Source organism: Cyprinus carpio, chromosome A2, assembly GCF_018340385.1.
Source record: "Cyprinus carpio isolate SPL01 chromosome A2, ASM1834038v1, whole genome shotgun sequence".
Classification (NCBI taxonomy): Eukaryota; Metazoa; Chordata; class Actinopteri; order Cypriniformes; family Cyprinidae; genus Cyprinus; species Cyprinus carpio.
The window spans coordinates 14,557,830-14,576,843 of record NC_056573.1 but is presented as its reverse complement, the minus strand read 5'-3'; the positions used below and the strand labels follow the sequence as shown (position 1 = coordinate 14,576,843).

General features: G+C 36.8%; 1 protein-coding gene across 1 annotated transcript; it reads left to right on the top strand.

Moving 5' to 3' along the window:
- The first annotated feature begins 11,998 nt into the window (after nucleotides 1–11,998).
- Nucleotides 11,999–18,084, top strand: LOC109111740 (tiggy-winkle hedgehog protein-like). The gene is made up of 3 exons (XM_019124737.2): nucleotides 11,999–12,740; nucleotides 14,403–14,664; nucleotides 15,359–18,084. The coding sequence occupies exons 1-3, from the start codon at nucleotides 12,432–12,434 to the stop codon at nucleotides 16,036–16,038; spliced, it is 1,251 nt and encodes a 416-aa protein (XP_018980282.1). The 5' UTR covers nucleotides 11,999–12,431; the 3' UTR covers nucleotides 16,039–18,084.
- The last annotated feature ends 930 nt before the right edge of the window (nucleotides 18,085–19,014 follow it).

Below are 19,014 nucleotides of genomic sequence, written 5' to 3'. Positions count from 1 at the left end.
GCCAGGCCCTGAGCCAAAGTTAATCCTCCATTTCTGTTCCATATGATATGGTATAAGACACTAATGGACAGAAAATGACATAAGTGCATTCACAGTTTGTTTCATGATGACAGGACCAAGAGTGAAATACACCGCATGTGTATAAAACACGTGCAATCCAAATCAGATGGATGCTGGCGGAGAGGTAAGCAGACCAGGTTGAAAGAGTTCAGATCAACAGACGTGATGCGACTTCTGTGAATTAAATACAAATCATAAATTTTAATAGTAGACTTTGGTTTTACTTCATTTACTAAGTGCTGCATTACCTCATGCTCTCGTCCTCACAATGGATTTTCGATAAATCTCGACACGCTCTAAATGATGGAGGGCTCCACATATCACAAAAATATGACAGCACTTATTAGCCTTTGAGAAGTTATTGATCGGGCAGTTTTGATTAATATTTTACGGCCTTCTGTAGCACTGGTGCCCAGAGACAGTGGTAAGGACTGGGCAAAGTTGCCAGTCACTTGGCAGCGACTGAGATTGAGACTATGGTATACAGCCCTCTCAAACTAATTCAGCATGACAACTTTTTTATAGATGAGTACTTGAGACATCACAAATAGCGCATACTACACTTTCAGTAACTTATCAACAGAGAATTATTAATGATTTTGACCACTGACTCCTGAAATGAATCAACACAAACCTGAAGAACAATGCTGATGTTGTCAAAGAAAGTGTATGAATCAAAAACGGTTGTAAGATTTAAATATAACACTACCGTTTAAAAGTTTGGGTTCAGTAAGACTTGTCAAAAGTGACATTTAATAGGTAAAAAAAAATTCTATTTCAAATGCTGTTCTTTTTGCATTTTCTATTGATCAAAGAATTCTGAAAAAAGCTGTATCACAGTTTCCACAAAAATATAAAGCAAAACACCTGTTTTCAACACTGATGATAATAAGAAATGTTTCTTGAGCACCAAATCAGCATAATAGAATGATTTCTGAAGGATCATGTGACACTGAAGACTCGAGTAATGGCTGCTAAAAATTCAGCTTCACCATAACAGGAATAAATCAAATTTAAAATATATTAAAATAGAAATCGGTTATTTAAAATTGTAATAATGTTTACTGTTTTTACTGTATTTTTGGTCTAATTAATGCAGACTTGATGACCATACGAGACTACTAATGTACCTGATGTTCTTTTAGCATCAATGTGGAGGTGAGAGGTCATCCAGTTTAGAGCATTTTGTCCTGCACTCTGATTCAAAAAGATTATGAAATAGAAACAAATCTTATTAGAGACCAGTAAGCAAGAATTAAGACTCATTCTTGTACACATTTCCCTTAAAATCCTCTTTGTTTAGTCGTTCAGTTCATGGGCTTCGCACCATTCCTTTTCACAAGTTATTTTAATGACTTCAAAAGATCAAAATGACACACCACATACAACATAAAAAGAAAGACACACAAAGATCATAAAGTCTAGCTGAAGATGTTATTTTAAAGTTTAAAGCATCACTAATTAGCCCTAATGTGCTCAAAACACAATGATTTTAAAGCCCAGCCAAGCCATCATGAGCATGTTGCAATTATAACCGTGTCTGTGTATGAGGCCTTCTTGACTAATCACGTTTTAAGTAGCTTTGTTCAAAATGTGATCCCAACTAAGCATTTCCCTTTAACAATTCTCCATTGTAACATGTATTAATGTCATGCCTAGTCCCTTTTCCAACAGGCTGAGACAAATCATGCAAATATTACAAAACATTAAAGAGGTTCTATCCAACTTATGGTGACTTTGTATAATGTGCAGTGGTAAATCATGTTCCTCAGATTGCTTTACCACTGTTCTCTTTGGCATCCATTTAAAAACATGCATTTAAACAATGAGGAGGCGACATGATCGTGATTCTGACTAATTCAGAAATCATTTTGGGGGCGGCTTCATTTATGTAGCTTAGAAGACATAAGCTCTTAACTGCATTCTTTATCGTTTACTACATTCGTGTTTTGTAGCCCTGAGGTCACATCTCTGAAAGCCGCAACCATCGATGACCTGAGATTACCTCTTAAACATTGAAGACAACATTATGTTCTACAGTCTAAACATTAGACACACACTTTAGGAACTATGTTGTTTGCTCCTAAATTATTTTTCCATATTATTAGCATAGATTGCATCCACTGCTGCAGCACATTACCTAGACTGCAATACAATATGTCAAGGAAATGTTTCACACTGTGAAGATGTTTATTGGGAGTGTTTTGGCATCACACATCCCTGACATGTGTGTAAACATGCACACTCTGTTCTATCTCGTGTTTTCCTTCTGATCCCAGAAAATAATTACATATTCGATTGCATTGCTGTCATTTTTGTTGGCTTGACATTTATTTTTTTGGAATTTCTGGAATCACAAAATGAATCACTGTTAATTATTACAATATATCAATACTCCCAGTTTCTGTTTACAAAGAATCAATCAATAAATAAAATGGAAACAGTAAGTTCCAAGTTTTTTTTTTTTTTTTTTTTTTTTTTACAACAAGGAAAAGTGATCTCTATGCAAATATTACTATCTTTCATAACCTTATAAGTCTCACAGCCTTCTTGACCTGAAGGTCCCCTGTTTATTGTTTAAGATATACTATCTGGTATTTCTGCTGTAATTACGACAAAGCTGATTGTTTCCATTTTATTTATTTGTTGACTGATTGATAGATTGTAAACAGAAACTGGTACTACAGTATTGATATATTGTAATATTTAACAATGATTCATTTTGTGATTCCAGAAACTTCAAGAAACAAATAGTACTCAATAAGAACACTATAATATAAATTAGTACAGTAGGGAAAAAATAAGATTGCAGTTTGCAACATTATTATTATTTAGAATTTTAATTTAAGTTTGGGTTATATTTAAATAAATATATTATTATTAATAATATTTACTAATACTTGACTAATCATTTATTAATTGAAATAAATATCCTGTAGCATAGCAGTAGAACCACTGTTATAAATGGTTATTACTGTACTTAATTAAGCTAACTTTATAATACACATGTGCATACATAATAATTATTATTTTTTTTAGCAGTGAAATAATCGATCAAATAATATGCAGTTTTGTAGTAAACAGATTAGCTACTGAATTCAGTCATTGTGGAACAAAAACATGTCTCTTGACTTTTTAACTCTCCTTCTTGTTTTCTAAAGGTAGTTTGATTATAATTTTTAAGGTAACAATTCTGGCATCTGACCCAGATAGACAAAGGCAAGACTCAACATGGCACCAGTTGTGGTGGATGACTCTATGTGAGAACTACATGTTTAAAAAAGAATGGAAAGGATGGTTTTATTTAACATTAACCTATGAATAATGATGATACAGTCATACTGTAACTACCATGACTGGTTACTGGCTTAATCTAGAAAATTTCACATGATTCAGTTTATGTTTGTTGCCATTTAATATCGAATGATATCTTTAAATGTATGTTTCTGTTATTTATTTATATTCAGTACAATATAAGCATGTGGTGAAAACCTAAATTGTAAGCTTGTGATATATAAGTATGAGGTGATGTTCAATCAAACCGAATGGGGCTAGAAACTTTAGTCTGACATCTTTAATAGCAAACATCTACTGCATTCAATATTGGGGTAAAAAAAGCAAAAGCATCACACTGCAATAGCTTAACGCATTGGTTTAACCTTACATGGGAGGATTTCTAGCATTCCTCCTCCAGTTGTAATCTTCTTTCATTGTTGCTAGTAATTAGACTGAAAACATTTTATTAATCTGGAGAGGTCAGGAGATCAGTGTTCAACCCGAAACATGTACATGCATCCTTCTAATGCTGTATTACTCTCTCTCTCTCTCTCTCTCTGTATATATATATATATATATATATATATATATATATATATATATATATATAATAACTTGCATTGTTAAATGTTTAAAACAATAAATATCATGAATTAATTGATCAACTTCTACATTCATTTGTCTATGGTCACAATTTGGAGCAGTTATCATGAGAGAGGCAGGATTGAGCATTCACACTTATTATCTTGGGTCTTATCGATCCTGTCTGTCTTCGCTACCTCACAGAATCCTTCCCCTCACCTTGTGGAATTACCCATCACTTTGTGCCAGTTGCCATAGCGACAGACCATTGATCCACTCCACACCTGAGGTACTGATTGATAAAAATTGCAGCTAATGGAAAGTCTACTCTTCTATAAAAGAAACTGGCCACCATATTTACTTGCCCATCCATTTCTCTCCCATTTCTCTGCTCTGTGAAAGACAGCGAGGTACAAATAAAATCACTTTATATGAACATCATTGCCAAATTTATTTGAAGGAACAACAGATTCAATGAAACCTTTCTGTGACTTTACCACAGACTGATTCAAGCAAGCTCACCTCCTTCTCTCCATTTCAAATAGTAAAAGAATGTCTGAAAGCACGTGCTGTACAGTCCGTGAAGGACACTGTGGTTAAGTTTATTTATTAAAAGGTCCTGATAATTATTGCAGGAAGGGAATGACAGAAAATCCAGTGGAACAAAACCTCTGTTCATTGTTGAGCAAGAAACGACGAAATCCGCAGCAGAGAGGCCTGCTGTTTCTTGAGGTTTTCATTCAGTTCTCATTCTAAGTATGGACTGCCCAATGTCTCACCAACTAATTAGGAAGTATTGGACACATTTGACTAAGAGGCCACTATGGGCTGCAAGGCAGTGTTCTGAATTACTGAGACATGTGAATATGGTAACTGCTTTCCTGTGCAAACCTCAACTCCAGGAACCTCAGGCCTGAGGGGTGGGAGAGGAAATTCTCAGATAGCACCTCAGTCCTATTAGTATTTGATTGTATTCTTCATTTAATAAACTATGAAAGGATAGAAACAGGATTAAGTGTGGAATATGATTTTTTTTTTCTTCAAGTAGGAACATTTAATTATGGAAAAAAAAGTTTGTGCTAGTTTTGCGCCAATCATACGAGCGTATCTCAAACTCATCCTTATTTTAGTGTACTTTTGAAATCAAACAAATGAAGTAAGCTAACAAAAGCTAAGAAAGAAAACAAAGCAAATCTAATTTAGGCCAAGAAAATGGCAGGATAATGCAGCAGTTCCAGGGCAATTCTGTCCATCCGTATTTTATGTCTTTGAGTCACCAGAGCGATGCTGGTAGAAAGATGAGTGAATTAGAGGGCTTTATTGGCATCAGAGCGTTCATTAGTGGTGAGACCGCTTTGGCAGGGAGAACAGTGAGTCTGCGTGCCAGGTGAACAAATGAACTGATATTGTATGTATGCTGATTCACCAACAAAACTTCAGTATCAGTGCTTCCATTTTACAAACATACTGCCATTCTAGAGGAAATCACTCATTAGGAACTCATTAGTTAATCTCAGACAGATATAGTTATACTCGTAGGGAAAGTGATTTTTATGCTAGCTGTAGGTCAGTAGTTCATATTTTTTTCATAAAAAAATATATTATATTTAATTTTCATCAACATATTTTGCATGTGTCTGAATATATTATTATTTTTATTTTATTTTTAACTAGCTCTAAGACAATCATTTATGCGGAAAAATGATGCCATAAAATGCAAACCATTACTGAATGTTTTTACAATTTTTATGATGCTTCCAATGGAAAACCTGATCTATGTTATCTGAAAAAGGACCGATATTAAAATTCAATATTACTTTTGTCTAAATAATTAAAAGGTAAAACACTAAAAAAAAAAAAAAAAAATTTAATAAATGTTTTTCCCCCACACTTACACAAAATCTAAAATTTTCACAGTATTATATTAAAAAATAAGGACATTCATTCTGAGATTTGCTAAAGATTACAGCACAAACAATCAAATATCCAGTACTGACCAATCTCTAATACTGGCCGATGACTGATTTGATACCAATAATGTGCATCCTGAAATTCTCTCACAATGTTCTCTTAAAGAGCAGGTCATATGGGTTTTCGAAAAATATATTTTTGCAGTTTGTAACATAGCTATCCTTCAATGTAAACAGTCTGCAAAGATGTTAATCAATAAAGGGGATGATAAATAAAGATATTGTCTCTCAAAAGAAAGAGTTGACTCTGAACCGCCCCTATACACGTCACAAGGTAACACATTTGCATAATCCCCCTAAACACCCCACAAACAAAAAAAAAACAATAATCCCCGCCTGGTCTCGAAATACGAAAACTCTGACCTGCCCACAAGCACTTTGGCTAGTTAGTGTGTTTACATCATGTCAAGAAAAGACCTGTTTTCAGCCTCACTGGCCATTCTAACACAGTTCCTACATGTGCAACAAAGTTTAAACTTACCACTGAGAAACATTCTGATCAAGTCGTGCTTGCGATGGAGTTTCCGGTTGAGCGACTGCATTAGTATCATCCTCTGACTCAGGCTCGAATTGATACGGTAATGTCAATGACATTTTTGTAAACTTATAGCATCTTTGTTTACAACTAACCATCTGGAGCAAAAAAATTAATTAGGGTAATAGGCATTTTGTTTCTGACATGCATTGTATACGTTAAGACCAATCACAACAGACTTGCCCAGCTTAACAATAAGAGCAGAGCAGGCTTATGGAACAGAAGAGTTTACAGACCTTAAGGGGGTCATATGACTTTGCTAAAAATAAAATTATGTTGTGTATTTGGTGTAATGTAATGTGTTAAAATGAGTTTAAGGTAAATAAAACACATTATTTTCCACATAATGTACATTATTGTTGCTCCTCTATGCCCCGCCCCAGCACGGTGAGACAAAACCAATAAAACCCATTACAAACAAGGCATTTGTTGCATCCAGTTTGGACATAATTACTGATTATAATGACCTTTACTGTGTTTTTACGCGTTGCATTGCGTATCGCGCCGCTTAAACATATTTGTGCTCGGAGAAACGACAAACAACAAACGCTACTCTACACTGCTTAAAACTTGCATTTGAATCATCAGTGACAAATTCTTTAAAGGCGTCATATGATCCGATTTAAATTTTTCCTTTCTCTTTGGAGTGTTACAAGCTCTTGGTGCATAAAGAATATCTGTAAAGATGCAAAGACTAAAGTCTCAAATCCAAAGAGATATTCTTTATCCAAGTTAAGATTCTGCCACGCCCCCCTAAAATGGCTCATTCGAACACGCCCCCACATGTCTACGTCACTATGTGGAAATATTTGCGTAATGACGCCCAAATGTTCACACAAAGAAAGAAGGCGTGGTTTCAGTAACCGCAGTTAGTGTTGATGCAGCCATGTCAGGGAGACGCTGTGTGTAACTAGGCGAAAGCAAAAGCACTTTATATGGCCTTCTGAAAGTATATGCATTTAGGAATCTTTAAGATTACTTACAACAGAACAGCTACGCATTTTATGGATGACCGTTTCGTGAACCTAGGAGAGGTAATTCTGACTTTGCTACGACAATCTGGCACTTCTGAATCAGCTACTGTAAGTATGTTTTGTTATTAAAGTATTTGTTATTGACTGTTCACATGCGTAGTTTTGCGTGTCGTGCGTGTGTGCACGCATGCGTGAGAGAAAGAGACAGGGTCACACAGCGGAGTCAGCTGGCTTAACCGTCTGTGGCTTGTATACTGCAAACACATAGAGCTTCATCACTGTGTCTGTCACACAACTTTGTTCCCCTTTCGGGCTTGAACTGATGGTAAAACTAAGGACATTATTACTGTATTTTAAACATTTATTTTGAAAGATGAAGCTTGCGATTATGGAAAGGGGCGTTACATTTCCAACGAGTGCTTGTGGTGCTTGGCCAATCACAATGCACTGGGTCAGTTGGCAAATCAGAGCAGTCTGCGCTTGTCACAAGTAGGGACTTTGTAGAAAACAATGCGTTTGAGCGAGGCAGCAAAGTTTGGCTGGCTTGTGGCAACCACATATGATGACCCCGGGCTGGACTCCGCTTCGTCCACCGGCAAAAGCTGATCCGGCGATCCACAGCGTGAAGTTGATGTATTTTCTCAGCAACCAACATGGATCAGCTCCAGGCATGAGGAAGCGGATATCATCCTCTTTTGGAAGGCCAAACAAAGTAGTTTCGCTTTCACAACGAAACACACAGCATCTCCACAACATGGCGTCGGCAACATCATTACTACAGCAGGAATAAAAGTTACTCCTTCTTTCTTTGGGTGAACATTTGGGTGGTGTTTTGCAAATCTTCCCACACAGTGACCTAGACATGTGGGGGCATGTTAGAACGAGCAGTTTCAGGGGGTGTGGACAAGTCTTAACTTTTATAAAGAATATCTCTTTGGATTTGAGACTTTAGTCTTTGCAACTTCACAGATCTTCTTTATGCACCAAGAGCTTGTAACATGCCAAAGAGAAAGGAGAAATTGAAATAGCATCAATGACCCCTTTAAACTCAGAACTGCTTTGAACTAATCGTTTCGAAATCATTGAAAAATTATTCTAATATTAAATGTCTATTCTGAGAAAATGACAATGTTTTCTGACCTTAGATGCATTTAAACCTGTGGTAAGGGACTCCAACACAATATTAGGACACTTTAAAATACCATATGACCTGCTCTTTTATGTTAAGCCCTGACTCAGATAGTGGACTGTTTAATTGAATGTGGTAAGTACTGAATGCTTATAGATCATGGAATAAAATGTAAGCAATATACTTAAATAAAGATAAGAAAGATCTCGTGCATAGGTCCAAGTCAAGCACCTTACAAAATGAGAATGCAAATCTCATATCGTTACTATGAGAATTGCATTGCTCTGCATGTTCAAGGGGTCCCTGTAACAACTGTCAGAAACCACTACAAGTCTCACCACCAGATATTGGAAGGCCATAACATTTACAAGGGTCCGTCAAAACTTAAAAAGAAGGCCTCCCATTAGTAAAGCCAGGTATTTCCTGTGGATGCGAATGGCCTTTTGACTAGAATAAACCATACCTATCTGAAACAGCTTAACTGGTCCAGTGACCCATCTGTCCACAGGTATTTTAAAGGACTAAAAAGAATGGTTCAAGCATGCTTTTCAGACCTGCCCAGATGGATGTTCGACACTCACATAAACCATGAAACAACTACAACTGATGCACAGATAAAGTTCTCATTTGAATTCCTGCATTTTCAAAGGTTAGAGGGGTTGAATACTCAGTAACTGTGATTTCAAACAGTTATTATGCTAATTCTTGCTCTTGTTTAATCTGCGTATATTGTGACTAAGGAAAAGTACTATACAATTATGGTTTTAGATAGTTAATAGCAGACATTGACTGATATATAACATATACATTGTCTTCATATTTTACTATAAATTAAAACACTATTTTCTTTAATATTCTATATATAATAATATTTGAGAAATTTAATTAATCCAATATTTACTCAAAATTCTTGCACAAGGTGGAATTCTGCGGTTTCAAAATATTGTCTGATTTATTGGACTAGCCTACTGGTCATATTGTAACTCAAAGTTTTGTCTTTTTCAAAGGGAGCTGAGATTTCAGCCCTAACTCTGAAAAGCATTACCCTTGTGTCTGTTCATTAAAGCATGTCTCACTCAGAGCTGTCAGGATTGACAGCGCTGGTTGCCAGGACAGCCAAATGATGTAAGGACGTTCTTTTCTAACATCATCCCATCTAAATCAAAAGCAGGAATGGTTTCATCTAACAAATTGAGCTTTTGTTGAGTTAAGGTGACCTCATCCTTTTAAGAGTGATTGCAGGAAGAATATATGAAGATGAAGATGAAGAGTATATATGTGTATGGTTGTGTAGCACTGCATATTAAACAAATGGATTTTCTTTTATCTCATTTTACGCTGAACATCTAAACATAGAAAGTCAAAGTTTATTAAAGTTGTTTAATATACTACTTATGATTTTTAATTGAAGAGATTAAATGGCCATTTTATTCCATCATGGGACACTTGAAAGACACCTGAAGAACTGATCTCACAGTCTGACAAATCCTTTTGCATATAAACATACACCTCTTATAAATAATTTGTATAAAGCCTATATTCATATCACCTAAACAGATTTATTTCAGCAAATTATTACACAAAATGGTGTATAAATATGTGCCTGAAGCTCATTAACCCTCATAAATAAACAGTCTACCCAATTAATTCTAAAAAGAGTGGGACATTTTTAGTGTTTTCAAGTGTAACCGAGTCATCTGTGGGTCATACCGTAGAGTGGCAAGAGGGTGAGTTTTTGCTCACTCACATGCCAATTTTCAGAAGCCCTTGAAAGTCCAAACCAGGTAGGTGTTATAAATTCAGAGATGTACCATTCATTTATTTCGCCTATACCAACAAAACCCCTCCACAAAACAAAATCTCCTCATTGAGGAACGAAAGAGATCGGATCAAATCTGATAATCAGATAAGATGCTGATATATTTATTAAAGCAGCACAAATAACAGTGCATATAAACTTTTGAGCTACAATATGACCAGTAGTGCATCTATCTATCTATCTATCTATCTATCTATCTATCTATCTATATATATATATATATATATATATATATATATATATATATATATATATATATATATATATATATATCTATATATATATATATATATAAAAACAATCAACAGACTCAACATGTAGCAAATTTTTAGCAGTCAGAAACGGTTTACAATCATCTTGATGATGCCAACTTTTACCGTATAACAAGATTTTCTATTGGAATTATGACATGGACCTGTTTTGTTAAAGTTTAATTTGTAAAGGCAAAGAGCAAATAAGATGAGTGTAAATTAACCTACACTTTCAGATGTCATCACACAAGACCAAAACTTTGACTTAAGGACAGAAATGAATGACTGGACTTTGGATGCCCTGATTATTCCCTGCTAAAGACAACTAGAAAATATATAGCTGCAAGCAGTGATGATGGGCCCAAGCCACCAGTGCAACCGCCACAGCGGGCACATGCATTTACAATAACCCTCTGACAGTCTGGTTTTAAGGATTACTACAATGAAAGTGTAACACTATAACATCAAGAGTGTGAAACAAACACACACACAGAAAACAACATATAAAACTGTGGTAATAGTCATTTATGAGCTTTTGCCAGTGTCATTAATACTGGTGTGTGTGTGCGTGTGTGTGTGTGTGTGTTGAGTTTCATGAAATTCTAAGCATGTTAAGTGCCTTACAAACACCTGTAGAAAAGAAAAAGCACATTTACTATGTTCACGATTGCAAGATCACATTCACTATTACCCTCTGTCCTGCACCCCTGTTATTAGGCCTATGTGTGTATGAATTCTGGTGACAGAGCCCCTCAAAAATGGACTTATTAAAGGGTGTGCCATGGGCCCCCCCGGTGACCCCCCATGTGAAACTCTGCCCGGCAGATTCCAACATGTGTGCAAAGTTTTAAGAGTTTTTGAGCATGCTAAGGGCCCCAAAAACCTATACATAAATAATCATCCTTCGAAGAACAATAGGGCCCCAGGGCCCTGTGCCCCCAGTGGCAGGGGTATAAAAGGATGGGTATAAAGTCCAACAGCGCATCAAAGATTTTGGGTCCTGTGCTACTGTTAGTAACTTAAAATTTGCTGTGCTGACACTTAATGAGGTCTACCAGTCTTATAGAGAAATTTCTGACTACAAAAAACAAAACAAAAATACATCTCTTGAAATGGAGAGCCAGCACAAGGATACAAGGAGTCATTTTACATTTATCAGATTGTTTAAACCTCTAAGAAATTTATTTTAATTACAAAAGAATGTCCAATTTGGCACATTAACTTAAAGCAGGATGCAATCTGACCTTGATATATGACACACATCGTTTTAAAAAGGGTGCACTAAAACAAATTATAAAGGGCTGATTTGAAATAATGCAATTCTGATATACAACATATTTTTGTTTCTTTAAAAAAATCATAACCATTTGTTATTTGTGCTCGTTTGATACTGCTTATAAAAATCGTACTTTTTTGGATATTTTTATACCCGGTGAACTCGAGTTTACCATGGCAACGTGAGAATACGTTTGTGTCATTTCTGCAGAAATGAAGGAGTTCTAGAGACTGTCTTTGCTTGGATGGCATCATAGTTGGACTGCACTCCGTCGAGTCAATAGACTCCCTCCCCCTGCCATAGATTTGCTCTGTAATTCATATGGGTAGACTGCCTCTACTCATAAGCGTCTGACCCTACCTCCCGTCAAACTAAGTCGCTCTTTCGTCTCCCACTTAGCTGTGACAGCCAACCTCCAATGTGCTCAGTCAGTGGCTATCGAGAGCGGTCGTTATTGCACCTGCTTCGGTAGTGGTCGTTGGGTAGCATCCATCCGGTACGCACGAGAAGACTCTGTGAGAGACTAAACTTTAAAGATCCGAAGAGTTCGTTTAACGTCATGGACGTAAGGCTGCATCTGAAGCAAATTGTTTTTCTGTGTTTTATTAGCCTGCTTCTGACGCCTTGTGGATTAGCCTGTGGTCCTGGTAGAGGTTATGGAAAACGAAGACACCCAAAGAAATTAACCCCGTTGGCTTACAAGCAATTTATTCCTAACGTTGCCGAGAAAACGCTTGGGGCCAGCGGCAAATACGAAGGCAAAATCACAAGGAATTCAGAGAGATTTAAAGAGTTGATTCCGAATTATAATCCCGATATCATCTTTAAAGACGAGGAAAACACAAACGCTGACAGACTGATGACCAAGGTATGGACCCATGCGTGCGTAATTGACCAGACTTACGCTCTTTTAAATAATGGATCCCCATTTTTGCGGTAAACGGTTACTGAGTTTCCTATGGTTTTTGGTAGCATTAAAAAATGGTGATGTTGCATTATAGGTTCTTTAGATCAGTATATTGCTTTCTGGGTTCTTTAACGCGCTAGCACAGAACATAGATTCTATTTTTTTAAAACATAAACAGAAAATAGAAAAGTTTTTGGTATAACAATAATAGAATCTCATATTGCATCAGAATGTAAAAACTTGTAAGGAACATTTATTTAGGTTTCCAGGCACTTTGGAGATACTGACAGCGCGCGGTAGAACTAACTTTAACTGTTGGAAATGCCTAACATTTTTATCAAACAGCTTAGCTAGTGATATTTTTAATATGAACATTTGCATTCTTTGCAGACTTTACATGGAACATGCGAGCTATAATTTTGCGTTTTACATAATACATAATATTCCGTTTAATTTAAATCAAAATGACCATTCAGTGCTCATTCGGATTTTATATTTTTGTCATTAGTGCAAAAGTGGCACCGTTGGATAATTTAGTGTTAGTGGTTAAAAGCATGTGCTGAACATAAGTTTCTTCTGATCTCCAAACAGACCTTTGACAGTTAATACATAATTAAATTCACGAAACACCCCGCCTCCACACATCATTGCGTAATTTTTTTTTTCTTTTTCTTCTGGTGTGCCCGATCAATTAATGCGTTTCCTTAAGATCACATCTGCAGATCTTTATATAAATAGATCTAATGACCTGCTTTTATTGTGTACTTAATAGAAAATGTGGGTCACAAGTGATCTTTGCCGCTGATGTCGCGCTCAGGTACTGGATATTACCGGCTCCCGTGGTGACCGCGCTTTTGCATTCCAATCAGCTGCTCAACTGTTTTCTCTAATGGCAGTGCTTTAGGAGAATTTTTTGAAGCCAAATTACAAAACAGTGTAATATTAGTCCCATTTCCCTCACAATATCTAGTATCAAATTAAGCAACTTTCGATTGTACAAAAAATATTAACACATGTTCACAGTGCCATAGTGCCTGGCATTTAATTAAAGCAACATCAGCAGTTATGCGAATCATTGGTGGCAACGTCTCTGTAATTGATTGCTGCCGCACAGGCTGAGAGAAAGAACTTGAATTTTCAGTTCTATTTACTCCTCTCGGTTATCGATCGGTCGGTCTGGAGTCTGCGCTCTTGACCTATGGCAACCAACGATTTCCCCAGCGCACACATCTTTTACGCACAAACTCAGACCGACAATGTGCTTAGTGATGTATATGCAGAGACTATAACTGTTACTCCGTAAGGTTATTTTGCGGTAAGGATCATTCCGATGAAATGATGACATCTATAGTATTTTAGGAGTATGTTCTGCATTATGCAAGCAAATGTGTTTGACAAAAAAACTCAAAGAACATAAACGTCACTTCAACAGCTGTTTGCTGATATGAATGCAGATACTCAAACGTTTGTTAGATAAGTTTCAGAAAGTACTTGGAGAGGAGGACCGACAGACCTTTTGCGCATGCATTTTTTAACCTTTTTGAACATTCAGTAAATCTGCCACACTTTAAAAGTAAGGTCTGTGTTGTAAATAAAGGCAACCTGTCTCTTTCTCTCATTCAGCGGTGTAAGGATAAGTTAAATTCGTTGGCGATATCCGTCATGAACCAGTGGCCGGGTGTGAAACTGCGCGTCACTGAAGGCTGGGATGAGGATGGTCACCATTTCGAGGAATCTTTGCACTACGAGGGACGGGCGGTGGACATCACTACCTCGGACAGAGATAAAAGCAAGTATGGGATGCTATCTAGGCTTGCAGTGGAGGCAGGATTCGACTGGGTCTATTACGAATCCAAAGCCCACATACACTGCTCTGTCAAAGCAGGTGAGCGCAATAAATCACTTTAACTGATAGCTATATATTCACCAGGCAGCTTATGACATAACATAGATGTATATTTTAGATATTTGATTCAATGTCTGTTCATGTGCATTATTTGAGAAACATATCCAAGAAAATCAGCAAATAGCTTACATTGTGAGGAAACTTGAGAACTTCTTGGCACCCTTTGTCACCTTACACGTTCTGTCAAGAAAATGAATATCTCAAGTTCCTCGAAACCTTAACAGCCTAGTTTTAACAGTCTTTAGAATTATTTTGGGATCTTATGGTATCAAGGGAATCATTTGTGAATATGAAGGGTCAAAAATAGGAAAATAACGTCTTAACACACCAAGGAATGAAAGGTTAAAGCAGCTGGTATTAAAGAATTAAACAATTACAAGAACTTAAATGCGGGAAATTATGTAGGCCAATTGGCATGTTGGAATCTCTGCACCTGTGCAAACATTTATGCAAAAAAGGGATCAGGGAAAGCAAAGTCTGTATAGGCTCAATTTAAATGACAATGTCTGATCAGTTTGTGCTAATTGAAGAGCCAGACAAGCGTTTCAGCACTTGCTTCTTGACACAAGAGTTTGGATCATTTCCATGTCAGCACCATCATGTCAATGCATCGATTTTTACAGAGTGCTTTATAAATATCCGCCTAAGTTGTCCACCTTTGCTTTTATCTCAGAAAATTCAGTCGCTGCTAAATCCGGGGGATGCTTTCCTGGATCAGGTACGGCGACACTCGCAGACGGGAGGAGGAAACACATCAAAGACCTTAAAGTGGGCGACCGGGTTTTAGCGGCTGACGAGGAGGGAAATGTCATATTAAGCGACTTCATTATGTTCATGGACCACGATCCGACAACGAGAAGGCAATTCATCGTCATCGAGACGTCAGAGCCTTTTACAAAGCTCACCCTCACAGCCGCGCACCTAGTCTTCACTGGAAACGCGTCATCTAGTTCGGGTATGACAGTAACATTTGCCAGCAACGTGAAGCCTGGAGATACGGTTTTAGTGTCGGAAGGTACAAGCAAGAGCCTCAAGAGCGTTACAGTGATGAGGAGTTACACTGAAGAGCACAAGGGCTCTTACGCGCCGGTCACCGCTCACGGAACCATAATAGTGGATCAGGTGCTGGCTTCGTGTTACGCGGTTATTGAGAGTCACAAATGGGCGCACTGGGCTTTTGCACCGGTCAGGTTAAGTCACAAGCTGACGACGTGGCTTTTTCCAGCTCGTGACTCAAACGTCACTTTTCAAGAGGACGGCATCCACTGGTACTCAAATCTGCTGTTTCACATCGGCTCTTGGCTGCTGGACAGAGACTCTTTCCATCCACTCGGGATTTCACACTTAAGTTGAGACTGCAACTACAGTATAACTTTGTGGGCATCAGACTCAAATGTAGCCTATCTTTATTTTCTGTAAGAAAAGCCTTAAAGTGTTCATTGATTAATTTATTTGTATTGGATCATCTGTCTCTGGAAACGTACCGATTCAAGCATGATATGACCGTTTTTGCGCATTTTTATGAAACCTACAAGAGATTATACAAAATAATAGAAAGCAATGAATTTACAGGGCTGTACGTGCAACCGACTGTTCTATTTTATTGGATAAGCATAGGATGGCGATCAAAATTTATATTTTTATACACAGATTTGTATATTAGATTTTTGACGGATCTAAAAGTATTTCCAGAACCTTATTTCTTAAGTGCTATAGTGTTAAATTTATTTAAACAGTTGCGATGTATCAACGAACTGTTCATGTCATTATGTCGAGTATGTCAAGTGTCATTGTTTTGACCACTGTTCCAACGTTTGTGTATTCACTACACTAACACTTTTTGTTTAAATGTACATTTTTTGACAAAAGTACTCAAAATAAATAGTGCTATAAGTATCTTAACAGTTTCAAGTAAAAACCCTGATCACCAATTTCAAAGTTCCTGTTCTGGTAACAATTACTTTGCAGTACATGATAACAGAAATCTCATATCACAACAAATTATGTTTATTATGCTTGATGATGCTGTGATGCTTTTAATGTCCACAGTAAGAGTATCTCACAGCTGATGTAGTGCGCCATCTACTGGTCTTTATGGCTCTGTCAGACTGTGTGCTCCAGGTTTCCTTGTGACCAAAGACAACATCTGTGCACCTTTTTCTCTAAACTCCTACAGAAACAGAGAAAGATTATCCTTGAGTTTAAAATGTTTTGTATTTACATTTTTTAACCCAACATCTCTTCAACATGAATTATAACATAGCTAAATTAAATCTTTACATTGACTCAACTTTCACTATATGAAAAGCAACATGCTAATGCTGATCAGTAGCTAAAATACAAATAGAACCCTGTGCATTACAAGAATAAAGAAGTTAATTTAAACGTTCTTCTCTATGTAACCTTTGACATGATTGTTAGTGTATTTCCATGGCAGTTGTTAAGTTATGGGGAGCACTAAGTATATGCCTCACAAAAAAAATCAATAATTTTACAGTGTTTCAGTAGTCAAATCAAGCTCAACATGAGTGAAACATATTTCTGAAAGACTTGAAAAGTCTTGGAAGAAAAAAAATTCTTAGTGAGGAAAGAAACACTGGAGTTTTAACTGCAAAGATTGGTAAAGTACTGATAACATGCGAGGCATGATGTAGATGATTCAGAGGCCATTCAATTCATTCTACAAGAGCTTATGTAGAGATGTAGAATAGCTCATTCAAGTAAAGCTCTAAAATAATTGAAAGCAACGAAGCTCAACTTTGGCACAAGTTCAAGCAGCGACTAGCTCAATAACACTGCCCACCTGAGTCAGTTAATCCATCAGACTTCAATCAGACACCAGGCACAAAACCTGTGATGAATGATGCAGACAGGCTGGGAGATACACTGGTATGCTGATCTTTTTCCCTCAACATTTAACTCAAACACAACATTGGTGGTGGTGGGGAGGGGGACTCAAATTGCTTAATGAGAAAAGTAAGTAACATTTAGAGAGTGTTGCGACAAGGATTGAAATTCCACTCACATTCTGCTTTTGAGGAGGGAGCGGTGTTGACTCTGTGTGGTTGAGACTTGCTGGAAGACACAAAAGGAGCTGCGTGGAGACAGAGGGATGACCTTGGGCCCGGCCCAGGTACAAAAGCACTGCTAAAGAAACATTCCAGGGGACCGGGAAAACAAACTAGCCCCTAATCCTCTCTCTATCCCACAGTCTGCCGGATTAGAGCAGGGCCACTCTCTGCAAATGTTGACATTCCCTAACACAAGATGTTAGCGTCTTGGAAAATATTTCAGAATGAAACGTCTGTTGCAAGCAAAAGACGGCACACAATAGATGAGGCGGTCTTGTTGTATCTAAGAAGCAGTGAACCACATATTCTTTCAGTGGTCTGTGTGATTTAAGATGGAAGGTATTCGTCTTTTCTTTTCTTTTTTTGGGAAGTTAAATCAACATCTCCATCAGTGGTTAAAAAACATAACTGTTTGAATTTGTAAAAACTGTGAATTTTTTAATTATCTAAAGAATATTATTAAAAATGAATTTCACAGCTTTTTCAAAGCACAATCAATTAAAAATTATATATGATTTTAAATTAATACACAGAACACAAAGCTCATGAAACATGACTATTAAAAATCAAAACTAAATATTAACAGCCTGCCTAAATTTTAAATTTAATTTCACATTTTACACTTTTGTAATTCTGTAAAATAAATAAATAAATAAAGCCCAATTTATTAATTAACTGGAAAAGATCAAGCAAATTGGCCACTAGATGGTGCTGGACATCAGCATGAGTAAAACCATGTGGCCTAGGCAGGCTTTTGTCAGAAAGATGAGGGAAAATTTATAATATTCAAAATAAGTAAGTGAGTGCTAATGTCAAATGCAGTGCTTTACTTAATAATGTTGGAAGGAATAGAAAACATTGCTTAAAGGGATCGTTGACCCAAAAATTCTGTCGTCATTAACTCACCCAAGCCTGTATGAATTTCTTTCTTCAGCAGAACACAAAAACACACACACAAAATATATTTTGAAGAACTGAACAGCTGTTGGTCCCCATTGACTTCCATAGTATGCATTCCTACTATGGAAGTCTATAGGGACCAACATATTCGATTACCCCCATTCTTCAAAATAGCTTCTTTTTGTGTTCAGCAGAAGGAAGAAATTCATACAGGTTTGGAGGTCAACTTGAGGTTGTGTAAACATCAACAGAATTTTCATTTTTTTGGTTAACTATAACTTTAATGCTTATTTAAGCATTACTGGTAGTTGTCAATAGGCTATTACCATCGTCATGATGCCACCTTTGTTTTTATAGC

What these genes read in the sequence shown, in the direction of transcription:
- LOC109111740 (XM_019124737.2), top strand. Translation starts at nt 12,432, where the DNA reads ATGGACGTAAGGCTGCATCTGAAGCAAATTGTTTTTCTGTGTTTTATT. An exon ending in CTGACAGACTGATGACCAAG is followed by an intron (nt 12,741 to 14,402) that starts GTATGGACCCAT and finishes TCTCTCATTCAG; the next exon opens with CGGTGTAAGGATAAGTTAAA. An exon ending in ACACTGCTCTGTCAAAGCAG is followed by an intron (nt 14,665 to 15,358) that starts GTGAGCGCAATA and finishes CTTTTATCTCAG; the next exon opens with AAAATTCAGTCGCTGCTAAA.